At 57.7% G+C, this 23,294-nt stretch overlaps 1 protein-coding gene across 1 annotated transcript in view; it reads right to left on the bottom strand.

The window, feature by feature from the left end:
• THRA (thyroid hormone receptor, alpha) overlaps window positions 1–18,745 on the bottom strand; it is a 37,025-nt gene extending 18,280 nt beyond the window's left edge. The window contains exons 1-2 of the mRNA XM_019550336.1: window positions 18,679–18,745; window positions 5,493–5,792 (exon numbers count right to left, since the gene is read on the bottom strand). Of these exons, the coding sequence (XP_019405881.1) occupies window positions 5,493–5,545 (53 nt within the window). The 5' untranslated portion in view covers window positions 5,546–5,792; window positions 18,679–18,745. The remainder of the gene's footprint in view (window positions 1–5,492; window positions 5,793–18,678) is intronic.
• Window positions 18,746–23,294: the final 4,549 nt, after the last annotated feature.

The raw sequence follows: 23,294 nt of genomic DNA, 5'->3' as shown, positions 1-23,294 counted from the left end.
CTGCCGGTCACACACACTGGCACCTGCCCAGCCAGGAGGGCACCCTTCCCATATGCCAGTCCCATGAGTGAGCAAGACGCACAGCCCAAACATGCAGGCCACAGGGAGAGATGGACTGTGACAGGTCTGTGGAGCTGATCCCCAAGTGAGCATGAGAGAGCGTGAGTATGCCAGAAGTGAGTATACAATGAACATGAGGCACCCTGTACAAAAACGTATGGACAAGGGTGTGAGCAGGAGTGTTTGAGCAAACATATGCAGACAAACATGACAGCATGAGCACTGAGCATGTGCAAGAGGATGCAAATGTGCAAGTGAACAAGTGTGTGTGAACATGCAATTGCATGAGCTTAACAGTGAGGTAAGCAGGAGCATGGGGAAGGGGCCATGGCTGTGAGGCTGGAGTGCCCAGCTCAGAGCCCCTGGGGTGGCGCAGGGCAGAGATTCCCGGCATGGAACCCCAACCTGGCACGACCAGGTCAAAGACACCCAGGACACAGCAGGCTCAGCTGGGACCAGTGTCAGGGCCCAGAGGTCGGAGCAGAGATGCCCCCAGCTGGGAACAGCCTGGCTGGGTGAAGCTGGACCCAGTCTAGCCTACCCTGCCTGGGGCTGCCAGGAGGCCTGACTACCTCGAGCCAGAGCCCTGCAGCATGACCAGCCCCTGGTCTGCAGCCTTAGCAGGGAGAGCCATGGCTACAGGAGCCAGGGAGACCATATGGGAGGCTGGTCCTACCCTTCTGGACACAGGAACCACCTTCTCCTGTGCCATCAAGCCCCCAGCCCCACCCCCACAGCCCCAGGGCTGGCAGGGAGCTGACGGAAACAGTGCACACAGCAGGAACCATCCTGCCGGCAAAACAGTGGGAACAAAAGGTCAAAGCTGGGGCACTTCTTGGGACATCAGCACCCCAGACACAGCCCCTACCCCAGGCCACAGTCGGCACGTCAGCCGTTACCCAGCCAGCCCCAAACTGGAAAATCTTCTCCTATTGCTTCACCCCAGGGGCTGGGTGAGTCAGGGAGCGGTGGATGGGGAGTCAGGCTGGCACGTCTGCAGTCTACGGTTGAGCTTAGGGTTATCTGGCTGTGCTGAGGAAGTTAGGGCACTGTCTGTGAGGGGGTCTTGAACTGTGGTGGCTGCCATGGGTATGTTCTGCTCCCAGGTGAAGGCAGCTCTCTAGACAGGGATGTATTTAGTGAGGTGGGCTATGTGAGGTGCCATGTGTGGTGGGTCTGTAAGATGTATCAGTGTTTGCACAGGAGTGTGGGGTGTGTCAAGGTGAGAACTCTGGAGTATGCATGTGTGCATCTGTGTAAGGGCTGTGTGTGTGTGTGTGCGCGCGCTTCTGCATGAGAGAAGTGTGTGTGCATGCATGTGTATAGGACTGTGCTGTGGTGTGCGAGTGCCTGCATGAGGGCTGAGTGTATACAGATGTGTGTGAGCATATCTGCATGACAGCTGTGTGTCTGTCATGTGCATGTGTCTGTATGCATGTATGCACAAGGGCTGTGTGTGTGTTTGGGGTATATGGGTTTCTGTGCCTGTCTATGGTGTGTGTGTGGATCCATCTAGGTACCTCTGCATAAGGGCTGTGTGTATGTGTCTGGGGTACATTTGTCCACATGTGTGTATCTGTGCTCTGCATATATCAGTGTGAGGGCTGTGAAGGTATCTGTGGTGCATGTGGATCCATGCACTGTACACCCTGTGTGCAGCCCTCTTCATGTGCCTATCTGGCAGGCTTGTGACTGGGGTGCAGTGGGGAAGGGACTCCCACGCTGTGTATCCTCAGGCTGTGCCCCAGCTGTGCCCTGGCAGCAGGGGACAAGCACAACTCATGCCCTACACACCAAGATCCTTTGCTGCCACATCCTCCCTGCTCCCAGTGCCCCAGGGCCCGAGCCTTGTGGGACGGTTAGTAGATTCCTCACTCCAAGCTGGCTCTCACAGGAAAAAACTTGGAGCAATACAGGTGTAAGAAAATCCCAGGACCTCCTGCCCCCATTCCTCACCTCCTGGACTGCCCCAGCCTTGCTCTCCCAGCCCTTCGGGCATGGCCTGGGTCCCCTGCAAGCCTAAGGGTGACCCAGGCGGGCATGCACTTGCTGCATGCCCCCCTCCTCCACATAAGTACTCCCCTTCCTCCCCCAGGTAAGTGCCCCTGTGTTGGGTTTCCATGGAGCAGCACTGCCACCTGGTGGCCAGGTGCACTAATCACAGGTGTGTGACTCCTGCCGGCAAGCTGGAACCAGGACACCTGGGTTCAGCTCTCAGCTTCTGCAACCTAGCGTGGGCCAGCAGTGAGGCCGCCCCTCCTCCCTGCCTCCACTTCCTCTCTGTAGGAAGACCCTGGCCACTGCTGTTTCCCAAGGCAGGGAACACTAGGAGAGGGCAGCATTATGGCACCAGCAAAGCTGGAAACTTCCTTTCCCACAGGCTTCTTGAACAAGAGGGTCCCTCCCCACACTGTAGGGACCCTGCCACAGTGGCACAAGAGGTGATGTGGGTAGAGAGGAGGACAGTGCCTCAGGCTGGAGGATACGGAAGCACTTGATGACAGCCATGAGCAGAGAGCACGAGCTACAGTTCATGCATGTGCACGTCTGTGCACAAGGCCGTGATTATGGGGGCATGCATATATATGTCTGTGGGTGTCCATGCATGTCTCTGGTGCACACCTGCAGGTGTGGTGTGTGCATTTTTCTTTCCTTCAGCAGTTAAGGAAGGGCAGGCTGCTGCAGTTCTGCACTGTGAATTCACGTGATGCTGAGGAGGCTGGATGTACATATGCATGCACGCATGCGCGCACGCGCACACACACATACACATACACGTGTCTGTTTTTTCAGGCCTTCCTGCCAGCCCTTCAGAGCCAAGACTTCAAAGAGCAGCTTGATGAGAGCAAGCGGGCCACTGAGCAGCAAAATTGAAAGTACAACTCGAACAACATGGGGCACGTGAGCCAGCTTGGATGCCCTCACCTGCCCACATACTATGGCATGCTTGCAGACACACCCCCTTGCACAAATGAATCCTCCCCCTGGCAAACTGCTGGGCTCCTTAGGAGTATGCCCCACACATGGGCTCCCAGGGGGTGCTGATCAAAAGACATAGCAAATGCTCCTGAACCCTGTACCCCAGGAAAGTCCTACTGGAGGGAGAGATGATAACACACACAAGTGATTCCATCTCCAGGTAGTACAGGGTGGTTGGGAAACCAAAGCAGGGTATATGGGGGGGGGGACCCTGCTGCCATTTGCTCCATCTTGGGAGGGTTCAGCTGCTGGCTAATAGGGAGCAGGGGCTGGGGGGAATTGCCCAAGGACTGGGGTACAGGGTTGTCACTCCCCTCTCCTGCACCCCAAGCCCACTCCACATGCTGAGCTCTATGGTACTGTCTAATCTGCCCATTCATGGGGACCAGGGAGGATTTGACCCTGTGGCCTTTAGGCTGAGATAGAGGGGGTCTGAAACAGTTACTGCTCCAAAGATCTTTGGGCCCAGGAATTGCCTTCCCCACCACCCCACTGATAAAGCAGGCCCTGGGGTGGGGCACAGTGGCTGTTCTGGGGTCACACAGTAACACCCTTGAGCAGTCACTTTAGGATGGGAGGGGATGGAGGATCCCATTTCCAATGGAAACTATAGGGATGGGAGGCATTCAGGGAATCTGCCCAGGGGATGAGGTTTTAATGCCCAACTCCTGGGGAGAGTTCTCAGGCATCTTGACTGACCACAAGGGGGCACCACCTCAGGTTTGCAGCCTGGCTCACAGCTGGCACCGCCCTGCAGTGCAGTGCCCCATGCAGCCCCTGTGCCCTGCCTCTGCTCTACAGCACCCCTACAAAGCCCCTGCCTTGCCCACTGAACCACAGTGCCCACCGGAAGTGCCCCCCTGCCAGAGCACTCCATGGCAGTGCCCCCTACCGAACACCCTCTGCTAGCACAATGCACTGCCCTTGAAGCACAGTGCCCCCTACTGAGGTCCCTGCTGTCACTCCCACCTATCCTGCACCCTGGTGCCCCCAACAGGGCCCCTCACCTTGTTCTCTGCAGCATGTTACTCCCACCCAGCTTGACAACCTTACTGAGTACCCCCACCTGCCATCCAGCACCCTCTACTGGGTCCCACAGCAGGGTAGCAGGTGCCAACATGCCACTGCCTTTGGCTGAGGTGTGCTGTACCTAGGGCTGACCTTGCTATGGCCCAGCCCCTGGGAGCTGTCTCCCTATTCTGTCCCCCTGATGGCCTGGGCTCAGAACCCTGGACCCACTGCAGTGCCAGGGGTGTGGGAGATGCCTGGCTGAGCTGCTTAGGGAGTGGGGTAGAGAAAGGACCCCAAGGCAGACACCCCCCTGCCCTCCACATGTACCCATGGTGTATGGATTTTCCTTCAAAGCACCATGATCTCACAGGAGGGGCTTTCTATCCTGCCCTTCCCTCTGGCTGCCTGGATGCCACCCCAGGCATGGCTGCCTAAATTCCAGTGCCAGGCATGGGGCGGGCACCCATGCCAGAGCCTGATGCCAGGAAACTCTGGGAGTGAGAGGCTGTGCAAACACATGGCTACGGCATGAGCAGCAGTGGGGGCCGATTGCCTGTCTGCCTGCCAGGGACACCTGCCATGCCCCTCAACCCAGTAGGGCCCAGGCCCTGCCAGGGTCAAAGAATGGGGTCATTATCATCCTGCTCTCCCTCCTGTTCACCCTAGCCCTGCCTGGATGGGCAGAGTGGGAAATAGGTCTCGTTGGCACGTTGGCAATGGGCAGGGCTGGCATCTCACATCTCTCCAGACCCAATTCTAGCCTGCCACCACACAGATCTGGAGAAATCTTTCACATGAGCCTTCTCACACATGTGTTCACGCTCCCTTGTACATGCGTTTATGATCGTATGTGCTCATGGTCCATGCACACTCAGACTCTGGCATGTGCTCACACAACCCACCGTCCCTGTGGCGGCCCTGCTTAGGAGTGACAGCCAATGCTGAACTGCGCACAGAGCACATTAACAGCCCTCCATTTAGAGTCCCCCAGGCCCAAAAAAAAGGCAAGTAGTTAGTATGGGACCCCCAGAGCAATGGGTATGGAACAGACAGCCTCTCTCCCCATGGTGAGCTGAGCCAGCCACACCCCCAAGAGATCACACTTTGAACACACCCCAACCCGAAGCTACCAGCTCCCTCAAACACAAATTCAACATCGGTCACGGTAGTCTCCCAAATGGAAATCATCATGAAAGACAGGTGAGCTCGACTCTGCCACGAGGCGCCAGTAGCATTCAAACCCGGAACCATGCCATCCGCAGCACAGGGTTTCTTCCATGCAACCTGGGCAAGCAGCGATAGTAGGTTGTTATCTCTTTCAAAGACTGACATCTTAGACCAGGCCAAATCATGACTGCAGGGCTGCCCTGGGCCGTAAGGGTGCAGAGAGCACAGGAAGGGGGTTTCTGGCGGCCTGGGCAGGGGCTCCCCACAGCTCTTACCGGGTGTCCTCTGGCTCCGACTGCGAGTCCAGGGTGCTGGGCTTCTGTTCCATTCACCGCAATTCCATCCAGGACCAATCAGGAGAGACCGAGGTGGGCTCCGCCCCCAGCTGCTTTGCGCCGCGGTCGCCACGGCAGATGTGGGTCCGGGATTTGGGGGGACGGCGGGATGGGGAGGAGTTACAATGCACTCCCCATGGTGCCCGCCTCAGCACCAGCTGGCACAGAGCATCCCGGGGGGCAGGAGCAGCCGATGGAAAGGGGTGCCGATCCCTCTGGGCCCAGCCTGTGCAACAGGCCCTATGGAAACAAACAGAGCAGGCACAGCCTTGAAACGGGGGCTGCAGGGACAGAGGAAGAACCCTCCACCTTGGGAGGGGACCATTTTCCTGCTCAGAAGTGGTGGAAGACTCCCAGGCACTGAGCTGTGTTGGGGCTCTTGCCCCTCAGAGCTGCCCCCCACTCCCACCCCCTACCAGGGCTCCTGCCCTGCTCTGTGAGAAGGGCAGGGCAGGCTCTAAGGGCCCCCAGCTCATGTCCTCCTGTAAGCAAAGAGCTGTGGACAACTCCTGGGGAGAGGCATTTGTGCCACACACAGGCCCACTGACTCCCCTCTGGCCAGCATGGGGCCAAGTCCCTTCATTAAAGAGGTGTGGGGGGAAGTGGGGCTGTGGGTCACCCTTGGGGCAGGAAGGGGCCACAGAGCCACAATGTGAAGGACAGGAGCTCCAAAGAGTCCATCCAACCCTCTCCCCCTTGGACTGACATGACCCCATTTAGCACATAAATGGGACAGGGCAGAACCAACTGCCCCCCCAAACTGCTGCCTCTGCCCTTCCCTGGGGCTGGTGGGTCTGAGCCAGGCGCCCCTCCTTTCCCTTCTTGGCGTGCTGGAAAGCAACTGAGGTTACCTCGAGGTTAGGAAGCAGCTGGGCTCCCTTCTCATAGCCTGGCGCAGGGCATGGCTCCTCCCCCTTCCCTGTGCACCCCCCTCTCCCTCCCTGTCCAGGCCCCCCCTCAAACTTAAGGATTTCTGCAAAAGCTCTGGCACAGGGCCAAGCTAAGCGAGCGCATCAAAGGGCTGCGGCGACGCGGGGTCCCCGCGGGGCCCCCCAGAGGCAGGAAGTGTAGGGGATGCAGGGGGGGAGAGAATGGGCTGTGTCCTCGGGTGACCCCTGGCGGGGCTTACGCATGGCAGGGGTCTCTGCACGGTGCATGATGGCTCTGCACATACCACACGTGTGGGAACAATCGCGCGCTCCAGGGGTGAACTGAGGACAAGAGGCTCAGAAGCGTTCCCTGCCTTGCGATGGCACAATGGAGAAGTGGCCGGGACACAAGTCACTCTGCTCTGTGCCTGCCAGCCCTGCTGGGACAAAGTGGGATGTCTGGTTGGAGGGGGTTTGAGATGGAGCACCCCAGATTTGTGCCCCCACCCCCAGGATGATAGGCAGCAGGGCCTGGGTAGAACCACTGGGCAGGGGAGACGGCGTGTGATCAGTAGGTTCGTCTCTGGCTCAGCTTGTACCACTGAGTGCAAGACTTGCACAAGCACACGTAGGTACATGGATGGGTGTGAGCAGGCAGGGGCATGTAGGAGTTTGCGTGAGGGTGTGAGGAGCTGGTGTAAGACCCAGAGTGGGTTTGTTTGTAAGAAGGAGCGGGGCCATGTGCCAGACTTGGCAGAGATGTGCTGGGGGGGTGCCCCCCACACAGCACAAGGCTCTCTGCAGCAAGGTATAGGGTACCTGTGCACACTTAGGTGCATGTTAGCAAGAGTGCAGGTGTGTGCACACATGGGGGGTGTTCCATGTGATTGCTGTATGCAATGCGGCTGACTGCCCCCCCAATACTAAAATGCAGAAGCCTGGCAGGGACACTGGGAACAGCTGGGGTGGGCTTCACCATTCAAGTGGGGTAAGGGGCAACCCCTCCCTTGGAAGGTCGGGGGACGGGAGGCTCTGTGGGTAAGTGGGACAGAGGGGGCATGTGCAGGGAAGCATGATCTGTCCAGAGCTGGGGGAAACACTGTGCAAATTCCCAGAGCCCTGGTAAATCCCTAGCCCCTGGGCTCCCACATCTGTCAGCACAGCACAACCAGGGGGCTACAGAGGCTGGGGCATGGACACTTCAGGCCTCCAGGTCTGATCAGGCCCCACCCAGTTCCATTCCCTGCCTCTCCACTCCCGTGTGTGATAAGCCTGGCAAGTCTCAGCTCACTTTGCAGGTGCCTGCACTTCCCACTATGCCCCAGACACCCCCTACCACTGGAAGTCTTGGCAGAGACCCAGAGCAGAAAAGGCCACAAAGCTGGTGTCCTGGGGCCCTACGGAAAAGAAGAGGTGTGTGTGGGAGTCTCTGGGACATACAGGGACCTCGTGTCCAAGTGTCCAGACCTCTCATTCTAACAAAAAGGCACAAGCAAGAGAGCCAACACTGGGTAAGAGAAGCACCCACCAGGGGGTCACCTGGCTCTGGGCTGAAGGAACAGGAAACAAGGGCAGGCAGGAAGGGAGAGAAAGTAGCACTGCCCCAGGGTCATGGGCAGGGCTTGCCTCCCACCATGGCCAGATGGGATAGCGAGGCACAGAGAGGGGAAGGGACTTGCTTAGCAAGCCAGGAAGAGAACTCAGGAATCCTGGATCTCAGGCCCCTGATGTAGTCACCAGCCCAGGGCATGTCAGCCAGGAGCCCCGAGGGAAAGGGAGCATTCTGCTCTTCCTTGCTACATAACAAATCCTCCCAGAGGACTCATCCTCGTTGGTCTGGAGAAGGGGGGCAGCTCCGTCACTGGCCCTACCAGAGGCAGCACAGAGCATAGGTGACTCGCAGTGCAGCCTGGAGGACTGGCAGGTTGAGGAGAGTTTGGGGCTGGCATGATCCAGGCACCCCAGGGCATATACCTCCTTGGGCAAGCAGATCCCAGCATGTTCTGTCTCTGCTGCTGGACCTCAGTCAATCTGGGCCACCCTTGCTCCCAGGAGCATAGCACAGCTTCCCAGATGAGCATGATCATTCAAAGCGGAATGAAGCAGCCATGGCAGGGGAAGCATCTGCTGTGGCTAGAGCACCCCTTGGCACGGTGCCTCCCTGCAGGGCTGACCTCCCCTGGCCTCTCCTGTGCTGTATGCTCCCCAGGGCCCAGGCAGGATGGGGTGGCCTAAGGACATGGCCTTGCCCAGGGGAATTCCCTGGGAAGCAGCCAGGGCTAGGCGGGTTCTCAGCACCCCCCCACCCCCTTCAGAGGAAGATGATGTATCTCTATAGCCTGAGAGGAAGGGTGCCGATGGATGCCCCACAGTGAACCCTGCCAGGAGGACGGAGGCAGCCCGATCAGCTGGAAATAAGCAAAGAGGATAGGGCATGGCCCACTCTATCCTGAGGCCGATAGCTTCCCAGTACTCTGACTGTTGGCAGCTGCCCAGGGGCTGCAAGCGAGCCAGGCCTCCTGGGTTCCATCCCCGGCTCCGGGAGTGGAATGAGAACTTGGTTAGGGAAGACATGGCTGGAAGTCAGGGCACCTGGGTTCTGTCCCCAGTGTGGCCACTGGCCTGGTGAGTGAATTCAGTCAAATCTTTCCCCATACCTCAGTCTCCCTATCTGGACAACTAAGGCAACAATGCTGACTTCTCTACACGCAAGGGTTAACTAACACCCTTGTGTCAAATGTGCAGAGCAGTGCTGCCCAAACTTTTCATAGAATCACAGAGGAGCAGGGCTGGAAGGGACCTCCAGAGGTCATCTAGTCCAAACCCCTGCCTGACGCAGGATCGTCCCTATCCAAACCATCCTGTACAAATCCATAATCTACTCTTTGTAAAACTACCGTCAACCCTGACAACACAAGACATAACACCCTAACCTGTCCCAGGTAAATCAGGGGAACAATGGCAGCCAACATCCTGCTCCTGTAAAAGATTATTGATATACACTCAAGAGATCCCGGGTAGCAGGTCATGCCCCCCTGCTACAGAGGAAGGCAAAAACCCTCAGTCTGTACTCATCTGACCATGCAGTAAAATTCCTTCCTGACCCTATAGCAATTGGTGTGACCCGGAGTGGAAGGGCAGACCCTCTAGCCAGGAACCTCTGGCTTTAAGTCCCACCAGCAGCACCAGCACACTCCACTCAAAATCCCCAGGCTCGGCTGCAGCCAACACCCAATGGCTCTGAGGAAGGCTTAAAAACACAGGATGAATGGGCAGTACCAGGTCCATCTATGGGCTCAATCTAAATGGAGGGCCTGATTTGGCATGCAGGGCAGGTGTGGCTGGGGCCCAGTCTAGCTGTGTAGCAAAGACCCAGCCCCAATCTGGCTGCATGGCAACTGCCCAATCCAGGCCTTATTCGTCTGTGCAGAGGCTCGTGCGAGTAGGCAGCTATTCGATCCAGCTTTGGATCCGGCCGCTTTGGATGCCAGGGATCCGATCTGGAGCTCCAGACCGGGTTCCTGCGTCGATTCGGCCAAAGCAGCTCCAAAGCTTCAGAGCCGCCTTGGAAATCCGACCATAGGGTATAATGGGGAATCAATGAAATATCTATAACTCTGTTGTTTTTGTCTGATTTGGATGAAACTTGCAGGGGTTGTAGCCTCTGCTGAGAGCATGAAGCCTGCCAAGTCTCAGGAAGATCGATGCAGGGGTTTGGGAGGAAATGCACCCCAAATTCTTGAAAGCAAAACTCATGTCATGTGTATGTGTTACACCACAGGGGGGTGAAAACTGCACTGGGGGTGGCCCCTGGTGAGGCCACAAAGCCTGCCAAGTTTCAAGGTGATAGGTGCAGGGGTTTGGGGGGGCACTGCACCTCAAGCTGCAGACAAGCAAAACTTGTGACATGGATGCTTGTGCAACTGTGTCTGTCTTGGGGCACAGAGGGTCGTGGGGAAGACTGCTGCAGGCCTGGCTGCTAAGCTACTGTGTTACCAGTTACCAATTAATCATGATTCACTCAGGGACCAGCTCATACACAGTACATAATGAGCATGGATTAACGCCTACAAAACCACAGACTAAGGAGAGGAAATAATCAATACAATCAACTGCCCCATGAGGGACACAGTCAGTTGCACAAGCACCCATGTCATGAGTTTGTCAGTCAGCATCTAGGGGTAAAGGGCCCCAGAACCCCCCTGTGCCTATCTCATTGACAGCTGGCAGGCTTTGTGGCCTCAGCAGGGGCTAGCAGGCCTGCAGCTTTCCTCCCACTGTGCCTTAACACACGCAGTGTCACCCATGTCACAAATTTTGCCTGTCAGCAGCTTGAGGTGCAGTTCCCCCAAACCCCTGCACCTACTATCTTTCTGAAACTTGGCAGGTTTTGTGGCCTCACCATGGGCTACCATCCCTGCAGTGTTCACCCCCCTGTGGTGTAACACATACACATGACATGAGTTTTGCTTTCAAGACTTTGGGGTGCAGTTCCCCCCAAACCCCTGCATCGATCTTCCTGAGACTTGGCAGGCTTCATGCTCTTAGCAGAGGATACCACCCCTGCAAGTTTCATCCAAACCAGACAAAAAACAACAAAGTTATAGATATTTCATTGATTCCCCATTATACCCTATGGCCAGATCTCCAAAGTTCAGAAGCTTCAGGAAGCTCCGAACTGCTTCAGAAAGGCTAATAAAGCCAGCACTTCGATTTGGACACAATGCTTCAGAAGCTGAAGTGTCCAAAGCCTCTCTGGATCTGAAGCACAGTCCAAAGCCTCGCACAGCCCTACTGTGCAGCGCTTGGAAGTTCGGCAGCAGGGGAGAGATGGCAGAGTTAATTGCCACCCAATTTCCTGACTTGTGGGGAGATTCATGGGCTGGGGGTTGAGCACCCTTGACATAGAGAGAGTGTGCATGCGCGTGAGTCTGTGCCACTCCAGCTGGCAAGTGTATTTGTATGCACACAAACAGGTTAGCAGGTGCGGACACATGTCTGTTTGCCAAACACAGATGCCAGTCCACCTCCTGTCTTCCTTCCTGCCAATCCCAGCAGGTGCTGAGGGGGTCAGTGTATTCAGACAGCCTTGCTCTGCCCACCCTGGGGCACCTTGCAGCCCAGGCTGAGTGTGCACCTAGGGCATCCCCACACCCATGTTCGGATGCAGCTGAGGTGAGCACTGAGGCCAGGAGAGCAGCGATGGCCTGGGCTTAACTCTGTTCAATCCATTGGCTCATGAAGCTTCTCCACAGCTAGGGCCAAGCTCACCCCCATGGGAGTTGGAGCCTAGCTGGTCCCAGACACTGGAGTCAATTCCCTTGGGCCCTCCAGAGACCTTCCTAACCCTGAACGTGAAGTGCACTCCTGAGACTGACCTGCTGTGCTGGAGACACGTAACAGCATGGCCATCTACACAGCAACCCTTGCACATGCTCCAGCCTGAGCAGAGGGGGTGAGAGATCAAATAGGTGTGGACATGATGCATGATGCAGGAATGGAGGCATCAGCTACCCACAGGGGTGAATGCAGCATGGAGATCTGAATCCCCCTTGAAGACACTCCTTCAACACTTTTCAGGGAAACCCACAAATTCCTGCATTTAAATCCATATGCCCACAGAGCAGCAGCTAACCCAGGGATCAGCCTGGGGCCGCACCAGTTAACTGCAGGGAGCAGACTGGGGCACCACAGCTGGAGCTGGCACTGTTAGGGACTAGGCTACAGAGGCAGTGTCACTGAGCGGATGTGGTGTAGGAGTAGCCAGTGGCTGGACGGGGCCTGTGGAAGCTGACAGGTCCAGGCAGAGGGTAGGCAGGAATCTTTGAAGTGGCCCAAGGATCTTAAAGTAGCTGGCTGGAAAGAGTTCACTGGACCTCATAAGCCATCGTTCAGATGGGGAACCAGAGGCGTAGGGTGGTGGTGACTGGTTTGTGGTCACATGGTGTCAGAGATGGGAAAAGAACCCAGGAGTTCTGACTCTCAGCCCCTCTCCCTGAAACATGTTGGACCAAAAGCAGCCCAAAGCCCTGGGATGAGCTAGCCATCTGCTCTGGTCTCCCCCAAACCAGTACTGCCACAGCCTCCTACAGCCCCAGCCCCTGCAAACACACACTTCACCCCTGCAATGGACGCACCTCTGTCTTGGTGGTCCTTAGGGAAATCCAGAGCAGTACTGGGAGCTTGGCTGAACTCAGTGGTGTTCCCTGCCTGTCATAAGAGCCCAGCAAGAGGGTGGGGGCTGGCACCCCTGCCAGGGACTGCGGCATAGGATGACTCTGCTTTTCCTAATGGACTTCGGGTGAGACTTACAGCCCCTGCACCTTCCCCAGCCCTAGGGCTGGGAATCATGCAAGAGGGGACGGGAAATGCAGCCTGTCTCTTCTTTTTTCCCCATTCCTCGTTCCCCTTGGAGGAGGGGCAGGTATTGAAAAGCCCCAGGAACTCCATATGAACCCAGCAGACGTCGCTGCCCTGGTGAGTAATAGGCCTTCTGAGACAGGGCCTGGGTGCTCTGCAAACTCACTTTCACTGGGACGCTGACGTGTCTTGCTACTGGTCTCCCCAGTTTTGGAGCAGTGACTCAGCAGGAATGAATGGTGCCATCCCTTGGAGACACACTGTGCCTTGGCTTGCCAGCCTGCACAAGCCAGACCCCTGCCTGACCACCGTCACCCTGTGGCGGGTGGGTGGGCTGTGGGGCGCAGCCCCTCCCCTCCCCCCCGGAACCCATGTGGGGAAGATCCCTCCATGTCACGCCAACGTGCCCTCACCCTGAAGGATTGTTCCTGAGCATAGGGATTGCTTCACTCCCTGAACTGCTGCAGCCACTTGAGGTGGAGCATGGCATGGCTAGGTAGCAGCCACGCAGCATTGCTACAGGGCCGGGGGGAGCACAGCAGCTGGGCAGGAGTCACACAGCAGCAGCATGTGGCAGGCAGTGAGGAGAAAAACCTCAAAGGTCCCTCTGCTTGTGGAGGTGGGGCGGGGCCGGAAGGTGAGGAGCCAGACTCCACAGCCAGCAGGCTACTTCAGTGGTGCTCAAACTTTTGGCTACATGGGCAAAATGAGTGGTGAGAGGCCAGTCTACAGGCTGGATTGGACCTTGGGTGTCAGGATAGGGGCCCTACATAGCCTCTGTCTGGCCCCGTGTGCCAGGATCAGGGCCTTGGAGCCCCATGTACCCTCTGCTTGGCCCCATGTGCTATGATCAGGGCTGTGGGGCCCTGCACTGCCTGTCCTGCCTCATAGGTGGGGATTGAGACCATAGGATGCTGCATTGCCTCTGCCCAGCCCTGTGTGCTGGGACTGAGCTCTGCACTCAATAGCATGCAGAGTCACAGCCTCAGGCTGGATGACACAGTGCTGGGGGCTAGATCTGGTCTGCAGGCCAGGAGTTGAGCACCCCTGGGCTAGTTAATGACAGCCAGTTGTTGGGGGCCACTCATAATGCACCGCCAGCCCCCACCCTATCACGTTGGCACAGCCACAGGCCAGGGAGCATGTAAGTCTGCAGGTCCCATCTGGATCCCTCTGCCTGTCCTTAGTGCCCTCCACTGAGCACCGTGCACAGCACAATTATTTCCTGACTGGGATGGGGAGGCCCTGTCTTGTCATGCAGGCCAGGAAACCAAGACAGAGACTACGGCCTATCCAGCACTGAACGTGGAGAGCAGAGGACGGAACCCAGAAGCCAAATGACCCATGTTTAATTCTAAGCTCACAGGGGCTTGGATGGTCCATGGCTCTGGATACACACACACGTGTGCAGCCTCTGTGTGTGTGTGCTGTGTACAACACCCAGGAGGCTGTGGACCTTGCTAGGTGCTACCATCACTTTGGGCACTACCACCTCTCTGAACTCTGCACGCTTCCAGCGATGGGTCTCCCTGCTGGCAGCTCTCTGCTCCCTCTACCTAACACAGCAATCTCTGACTGAGGCAGCTATAACCCAGTCCAATCTGTCCAACCACCCGCTGTCAGGGCCCAGGCCTTGAGCAGGGCCAGGCATGGTTTAAACAGGCAGGGCCTGCCTCGGATGCTGGCTGCAAAGGCACAGATCCGCCCAGCAGCAGGGGCAGCCAGCCCACCGATGAGTGGGACTGGGCAGCCCTGGCTGCTTTGTATTGAGTTACTGTTTGGGAGCCAGGTGGAGGAGCTGGCAGGGCCCCCTGGCACCGAGCACCTGGGTAGAGCCAGGCCCCACAGTGACCAATCAGTGTTTAATTTTAGAAGCCGCGGGACTGGGCAAAGAGGAGAACAACCTCCCCTGGACAAGGAATGCTTTCTTTGATGGAGCCCGATGTGCTGTGTAACCCTTTGTGACCCAAAGCAGGCAGCAGGCAAGTGGGTGGGAATGCCTGGCTGCATCCGTTTGAGCCTACAAAGCTTGGATTGCTACTAGGTGTTTTACAGTAGTGGCAGTGGCTGGGAACACATCACACCAGATGCTGCACAGACACTGAGGAAGAGGCAGCCCTCGTCTCCCAAGACTAAAGACAGAGATGGAAAAGCGAGGCAGAGACAGACAGGGCTTACCAAGGTCGCGTACAGGTCGGCCGCAGAGCTGGGAACAAAACCCCGGAGAGACCTGACTCCCTGTCCCTCCCTCCCGCCTCCTCCAATCCCACTCTAACTGTTAGGCCCCACAGCCCTCCCATAAATAGAAATCTCCCACTGCAGCCTGGGACCTGGGCTGGGCACTGGGCACATGGGCCCCTGGAGAAAAGCTATTTGATCAGCGCTATCCAGTGTCGATGGGGAAAGCCGACTCGCTCCCTGAGCCAGCACAGATCCCAGAGGCATCCCTGGAGGCTGGCTGGGTGCCAGGCTGAAACAGAAGTTGCCCCCACCCCCCACCATTCCTTGCGAGAGGGAGAGACAGAGAGAGAGCAAGGGGATGTGGGGGGGGGGACTGTCAGAGGAGGGGAAGCACTAGTGAGCTCGTAAGGCAAGGGGGCAATACTGGCGACAGGGTAGGGGAACTGAGGAAATCAGGGCTGGCTCTGTAAATATACCACTATGAACTCACCCCAGCACTGACATGCAGCCACCTCTGGCGTGGAACATGGCAGCTGGACAACACGATGGGCAGCGTTTGCTCATCCGGTACCCAAATGCGACCAGCTCTGGGATGGACCATGGTAGCTACACAGTAATGCTGCAGAGGGTTCGCTCACCTGGGACCCAAATGCAACCACTTCTGGGGTGGGGCACAGCATCCGTCTCCCAAGCCCACAGCAACACAGAAGGGCGGCTGCCTGGGGCAGGGCATGAGGAATGCAGGCCCTGGCCTGGAGACGCAGCATGATTTACTGCGCTGGGAGCTGCATGGTAGGGAGAGAGAGGATGGAACCCCACACAAGTCTTGCAAAACCAGCTCCCGCCAGCTCCACAGGGAGGGAGTGGTGGCTTCAAACACCGCCCCCCCCACACCCCAGACACCTGGCAGGAGAAGCCCTAACTCAGTTGAGGGGCCCTGCACAGGATTAGCCCAGTCTGCTCCAGTAGGGTGGGGCAGCGTGGGACGCACAGCCCTACACTGCCCGTGTCCCTCCTGAAAGCCAGAGCTCAGGGCAGGAAATCCCAAATGGTGTAGGAGAGGACATGGGGGCTAGACCCTGGACCAATGCTAGGGTCACAAGAGGGTCTGGGAGACAGAAGGTCCTATCTGCCCCCTCCTCCCCTTCCAGGCGTGGCTGGTGGAGCAGCTGAAATAGCAGAGCTCTGCTTTGTTGCTGCATCTCCCAGGACAATTAATCCCCGCACCTGTGGCCAGGCCTGAGGGGCATCCTGGCCTCTGGTGATGGGCCATGGGGTGGCTTTCCAGCCCCATGTCCTGCCCCACGAGGAAAGGGGGCAGAGCTGGCTCTAGGGACACTAGTGGCCCCAAGGCTGGAGAGAATGGGGACAGGAGGAGGCTGGGACATTAAGCAGGGCAGGCCTTGTGCCACACTGAGTCCTATGGAAATGTATACTGGGAAGGGCAGAATTTGTCTATTGAAGCTAAAAGGGAGAGAAACCTTCTGAGGAGCTGGGGAGAGAGAAGGGGGCAGGAGAGTATGGAGACAGAGAGACATTGGGATGTTTCCTCATTACACCAATCAGCCAGGCCTGTCCCCACGTCAGGACCAATAGGTCCAGCCAACTTGTAGAACCCTTCATCCCCACAGCCCTCCACAGGTCCCTGCTGTCCCAGAGCAGACCCTTCTTACCCTTTTTGCACCCAGTCTCCTGCCTCTTCTGGAAGCCCAGCTACAGCCCCTATGGGGAAAATGGCCCTCATCCCACCCCTAGCTAACAGTGGGGAAGAATCCTTGTTGCCCCCTTCCTCTCACAGGCATGCACCTGAGTCACTGCATTCAGCATGGGAGAAACACAGCTAGGGAAGGCTGGTGACCTCATGCTCAAAGCATCGCCCCACCCTCCACTCTCAGGGACACAGGTTCAAGGCCAGCCTGGGGGCTCTGGGCGAGACAAGTTTGGTGTTTGGTGCAGGTTCTCAGCTCAGAAGCTCTTGGGGCATCCCTGCTGGAGGGCAGGGGGCAGATGCGGCCAGCTCTGGCCTATAAGCAGAGAAGGACCCCTGCTGTAGCCATGTGCTTAAGGCTTTGCTCCATGCACAGGGGCCAGTGGAATTGCCATTGGTCTGCCCAGGCCTGCCTCACCCCATGCTGGCAAGGGGACATGCCACTGCAAGGCCAGCCTGGTACAGTGCCCTCCATGACCGGCTTCACAAGTGCCTGAGAAGCTGGTTGTGAAGAAACTTGGGTCCCCAAGGGAACAAGAGGGCCCTAGCTGTGGCATGAAGGGAGCTGGGAGGCTGAAGCAGTTGCCATGAGGAGATTACACAAACCAGCACTGAAGGCTGTGAAAGCCCCTCCATTAGTGTGACTGCTGTGTTAACCCCTGGGTGGCAGGGGAAAGAGGTGCCACAGCCAGGTGCACTATGTCCAGGCTGGCCCTGACCTATTGGGTGATCCCTGGGCAGGCTGAGGCAGAGGGTGCCCCACAGCTGGAGAACCTCCATGGGTCAAGCTGTGAGGTGGGCAGGGGGTCACAGGTCCAGGGGTGCATGCTGCAGCCAGCCTACTCCGGGCACAGGCCAGGCTGATCCAGCACCCCACACTAACCTCCACCAAGCCCCCCAGTCTGTCTTACCATGGGCTCAGCCACATCTTAAAGACTTCTGAGGGTGGAGAGCAAGGGGCAGGGGAGCTGAAGGACTCAGACACCCCATGCCTGGCTGGAGCTCTTTACCGGGATCCCAGGGCCACACACTAGAGAAGAGCCCCTCACACTGCTGCCTACACCTCTTGCTGGACCTGATCACAGATGGCTTGAAAAAAGCACACTGGGAGAGTGCTCCTGCTCTGAGGGCCAAGGGTTCACTTCTGCTTCATGCTTCACCCCTGCCAGCATGGGCCCCAGTACCCCTTTCTCTCATGGGAGAGATTGGGCGTCAGTCCTAAGCAGGGAGACCCTTCCCACAGGCACATCCTCCCCCAACAGCTGTTGCCCTGATCTTTCCTGGGCTCAGATAGTTCTAGTCAGAACAACACTGCCCACGCCTGGGGGCATCGTCTGCCTGCCCCTCACCTGCTGCCATCATGGAGTCTCTGCCCCCTCTTACACCAGGTCTCTAGCTGCCTGGCTCCTGGAAGTGGGGGATGGTCTTGGCACTGGATTGACTGCCTCAGTGAAGGAGGGGGTCCATGTCCCCCCAGCCGAGCTCCTTTGCTGACATGGCGACCCTGGCTGGCTGCAGGGATGGTGCAGGGCATTCACCAGCCAGGTGCTGAGCTTGGAGGTTGGCACAGAGGCAGGTTTTGCAACAGGAACTAAGCGGAGACCAAGCCCAAACTCACCTTGCATGCAAGGGCTGGAAAGAAACTACTCATCCATTGACCAGGGGATAAAAGGCCCCAAGGTCTATTCCCATGAGCTACCCAACAACTGGACAACCTGTGCCATGGCAGTTGCTAGCAGTGCTGGCACCTGTGTAAAGAGCTCAAGGACACATTGGCTGCCAGCAAGGGTGGGACCCCAGCCCCTCCCACTCCTGAAACACAGGCCTCTCTGGCACTGGGGCTGAAGGAGCAGCTGAATGGACTGGTGACAACAGGAGGCTTTTAACCCTGGTTGTGAACCAACCACTAGAGGGAGACATTGAGCCACCCTGATGCCCCCTAGAGCTGCCCTGTGGGGACACCTAGCAGCACACAGGCTTTTTGGAAAGTCTAGAGAGAGCAACTTACGGTGGCAGATGCTGAGATTGGGTTGGAAACAGCTGTGTCTCACTCTTCCACCCTGAAGATCCTGCCTGTAAAAAAGATCAACAGCAAAATCAGTCAATAATACCCAAATGTGCTGAGCAAACAGGGGGAAACTGAGGCACAGAGATGTGGGAGCAAAGCTAAGCCTAGAACCCAGGTGTCTGGTGTGCAGGGTGAGGAGAGGTCAGGAGGTCAGGGCCATGCCCAGGCCGTGCCAGGGTAGTTGGTTGTCTGGTGCCCCCTCCTGGCTGAGCCGCGCTGGGTACTGGGCAGCATGGGATGTGCTGTGAATGAAGAAGTCCATAGGAAAGCGATTTGTGCAGCACAAAGATTTGTTTGCTCGTTAATGAATGAGCTCTTGGCAGCGGGTGTGGTGCTGAGCAAACAGCTCCGGGCGCCGGTGCCAGGGCACTAATCCCTGCTTCAATCGCTCCACAGTCAGGCCAAGGTGGGGGGAGGCTGAGGTGGGGAGGCGGGGTGCTGGACAGGCATTTTATTAGTGGAGAAGGTGGTGGCCTGCGCCAAACCAGCCCAAGGACGCTGGGAGCATTCAGACACTAACAGGACAGCTTGCACCTCCTCCCGTTGGCCATGGCGTGGGCTCATCTCTACAGGGCTGGATGCCACTAGCTGGAGCCTCCCAGGAGCAGCAGCTCAGCTGCCCAGGCCTTCCCGCTGCCCACCGCAAGCTCACCAGGCTGGCCTGGGTATGAATGCTGGATTCTCCTGCCCAGGATCCCTATCCACCACTGCTCCCACCTAACGGGCTGTCTGAGAGGCTTCTGAGCGCAACAGGGACACCAGCCTAGGGCAGGGTGCAGGTGGGTGGTCTGGGAAGTGGCCTCCACCCACTGGGGATGACCTGAGATCCCTGTGGAGGATCCCCAGCAGGAGTGTGGCTACGCTCCAGACAGAGGGGGCTGGAGCTGTTCCTGGACAGGCCCTTCCGTGAGTGCCCTGCTTTGGCATGGTGGCCACAGCTGGCCATGATAGCTGGCGTGGTCCTGGCCAGGCATATCAGGAAGGCGGCTCCTCTCCCCATGCAGGCCTGCCACTCTGGGATCAGGCCAAGAGGCTCTAGGTCAATGTTTCTCAACCCATGGGTCGCGATCCAAAAGTGGGTCACAAGAATATATAAAAGGGTCACAAAAAAACTTTAAAAGTAGATTCTCCTTTAAAAGAAAATCATGGGAAATGGTGGGTTTTCTCTTGCAGGCTGTCAGAGTCCCAGACTGCAAGGGGCTGTTTGAGGCCCCCTGCCCCACACACTGTGGTGCTGGGGGCCTTGGGGCAGGGGGCACCAGGTTTGGAGTGAAGGGCATTGACAGGGCCAGGGAGAAGTTTCTATTTAAACTATTTACTGGGTTGGGACTGGCCATCAATGTTTACATGGTCCTGGTACAAAAGACCTTGAGAACCACTGCTCCAGATGATGCTTCCAGGGTACACTGCATTCTGTTCCAGCCCAAACAAAGCCTGCCTAAAGGGTGGGGGGGATGTCAAAGGGTGCCCTGGTCACAGGTTCCCAGGTTAGTCTGCCAGGAGAGGGACATGCCCAGGGCCAAAATGCCCATAATATGCAGGTCCCAGCAGTGCACCTCAATGGCGTCAAGGGCCGCTGGAGGCTGAAACCCCCCCACACCCAACCCCTGCCCAGCTTCCATGTAGGTCGCTCCCTACTCACCCACAGAGCTAGGAGCTGGATCTGCCTCACAGCCCCCTGCCATCCTGCCCTAACCTGCCTGATGCACCCTGTGCTCATGCCATGGCAGAAGGGGTAGTGCTCTGTACCATGGACTGCACGTGTAGGGTCCTTTACAAGTGATTAGAGCAGCAGTGGTCCAGCACAGAGCTTCTTCCCATGACCATCCTCTTCCACATAGACCCTCATGCCAACCTGAGCAGGAAGCAACCTAGCAGACCTCCCCTCCTCCAGGCCCCTGTCACACCACTCCCCCCCACACCCATGCAAGACCCCTGCCCTCACCCATGTTCTCTGCAGGCTCTTGCCTGTCTCCTGCCTCACAACATGTGCCAGCATACCCAGATAATCCTACCCAGGAACAATGCTGCAAACAAATGCCCTGCCCTGCCCTGCCACACAGGACACAGCTCCAGGCCTATTCTGCTCTGTGCCAGGCCCCTGCTCAGGGCACCCAGACCCTAACATGGATGCTGGAGGTGACAGAGGCATCATCCAGAGCAGGTCAGTCCAGCCATTATCAGCTAGGCCATGCAGTGGGCATAGGCAGGGGCATCCATGAAGGGTGTGCTGGGCTGTCCACCTTGCCACACCCCAGGACACTGCATGCATACACACCGCATGGCTGCCCAGGCAGTGGCTGGCATCACCGGGTTCATCCTGTAGGTCACCAGGTTGTGGGAAGAACTGCACTTCCCTAGCAGGTGTTTGGCTGGGGAAGAGCTAAACGGCCCAGGACCCAGTGAGGTGGGACATCAGCCTAGAGGGACCAGGCACTGTTGCCTGCCAGACAGGGCCTGTAGTCCCAGGAGCAGTCATGCAGCTATCTCCCACCCCAGACGCACAGCGGGGCTCTGGGCATGGGGCTTGGCTGGCTCGCCAGCGGCCTCTGCCGAAAGCTCCCATCTCAGTGCAGGGACAAACGGGAAAGTAGGTCAAGTTTGTCTTGGCGGAGGGAGAGATTCCTTGTACAGATTTATAGCACAGCAACAACCACACAGTGCAGCACAGAGGGGAGGCAGCAGGGAAGTGGGGTGAGGGGGTCCCCACTTCCCATCTCCAGCATCCCAGTGGGGCCCCTGTTCTCAAAGGAGCCAGCGATGGTAGGGATGCCTGGGGGTGACAGAACTGGAGGAGGAAGCTGCTGGGGTGCTCCAAGTGCTGCTGGGAGTGTCAGTGTCTCGCTGCTGGGGGCAAGGGCTGGCCCCAGGATCTCAGCATGCTCATGTGCTCTCTGCTTACGGTGGGGTCCCCAGCACTGCACTAGGGGGTGCTGTGCTGCATGGGGCAACATGGGGTACTTAGCCCTCTGGTCAGGGCTGAACAGGCCAAATCTCTAACACAGAGGTGCCCCCCCCAGCCCCTGCTGAAAGCTTCCATGATCCCTTCCCCAGGAACCAGGGCACAAACCCTGGCATCCTGAACAGGCTCCAGCCAAGGGGACTCCCAGTATTCTGTCCCATGCCCCCACTCTGGTGCTAGTCCACTGGTGTGATCCTGTGGGCCCTGCCCCAGAGCAGGCCACAGCCAGGGAGGCTGCCCCCCTGAGCACTCTGAGGTGCCCGCGGCTCACTGGTACGGAGCCATGGGAGTGAAGGACATGTTGCAGGGAGATGGACATGTTACTGCAAGCTCCACAAGGCCCTACCATGGCCCTGCCTGGTTCATGGGCTACTGGTGGGGGTGAGAGGGAAGGCTCCTCCCATAACAGCCCCTGCCCAACCGACAGCAATGCGCCCCCCACCTGCTTGGGGGGCAGGGGATAAGGGACTTCCTTACCCTCCACCCCTCTGGCGGGCAGGACCATGACTTAACGGGTGGGTGGTGAGAGACAGTTCTCAAGGAGAACTTATAAGGCATAAGGGAGCAAAACCAAGAAGCCCCTACAGAAAGCAGAGAGTCCCTAGAGAAGTCAAGAGAGGGTGACTGAGGCTAAACCCACAGAAGAGGGCTCAGTCCCAATTGTGTTCTCAAGGGCACCTCCAGTCCACAACATACATGCGTTGCCCTTCAACAGAGTGGGTCTCAGGGCATCCGGCAAATTTGGCCCCAGCCTCTCCTAGCACAAAGCAGAGTCCAGGTTACCAAACTTGTGGGAAACTGCGAGGGAACCCAAGGGTCCTGATGCCAGGGCCTATGCCTTTGCCCCAGTGGGCTCCAGGACAGCACCCTGCAGTTATGCCCTCCCCATGCCCCTCCATCGCAGGTGCGGGGGGGGCCTTGGGGGCTTTAACCCTTTCTTCCTCAGGCAGCAGGAGGTAGAAATAGGGGTTTCATGCCAACCCAGCTGCTTCCCCCACTTCCTCAGCACAGCGGGGAACCAGAACAACAGGGTCAAGGGGAGCCCATCCCAGGTGCCAGGGGCTTGGACAGAGGCCACAGCTCATGGAAGGGGTGGGCAGTTTGTGGCATCTACTCCATTTTGAGCGCCTCTGGCCCAGACAACAGGCTCTATCTAGGCCAGGGGTAGGCAACCCCGACACAGGTGCCAGTGTGGCGCTCAAAGGCATTTTGCTTGGCATATGTGACTGGGTGGATGTCAGGGAGGGGGCCGGGGCTACACAGCAACAAGAATTTGGCCCCTTGTGGTTCCCCTGCCATCTGCCCTGGCATGCCAACATCTTACAAGTTGAAGGTGCAGGTGTTTTTGGCACTCTGCCCAAAAATATTGTCGACCCCTGTTCTAGGCCCAGCTGTATGAGCTCCCATCGCACACAGCCCACTGGATGCAACAACCCCACCTTTCCATGGGGCAAGTGCTAAGCTGATGCCAACTGGAGCCCCCAGCCCACACTCAATCTCCTTCCCATGCGTCAGTGTCTGCTAGTGCCACCTACTAGCAGTATCCTGCACAGCCCCAGGCCTGGGCCCTGCTGCTCTTGAGCCAGCACCTGCT

The sequence above is a fragment of the Crocodylus porosus genome, unplaced genomic scaffold, assembly GCF_001723895.1.
Source record: "Crocodylus porosus isolate Cpor-Errol unplaced genomic scaffold, CroPor_comp1, whole genome shotgun sequence".
Taxonomy (NCBI): domain Eukaryota; kingdom Metazoa; phylum Chordata; order Crocodylia; family Crocodylidae; genus Crocodylus; species Crocodylus porosus.
Note: the sequence above shows the minus strand (reverse complement) of the source record. Positions and strands in the feature narration are given on the sequence as shown.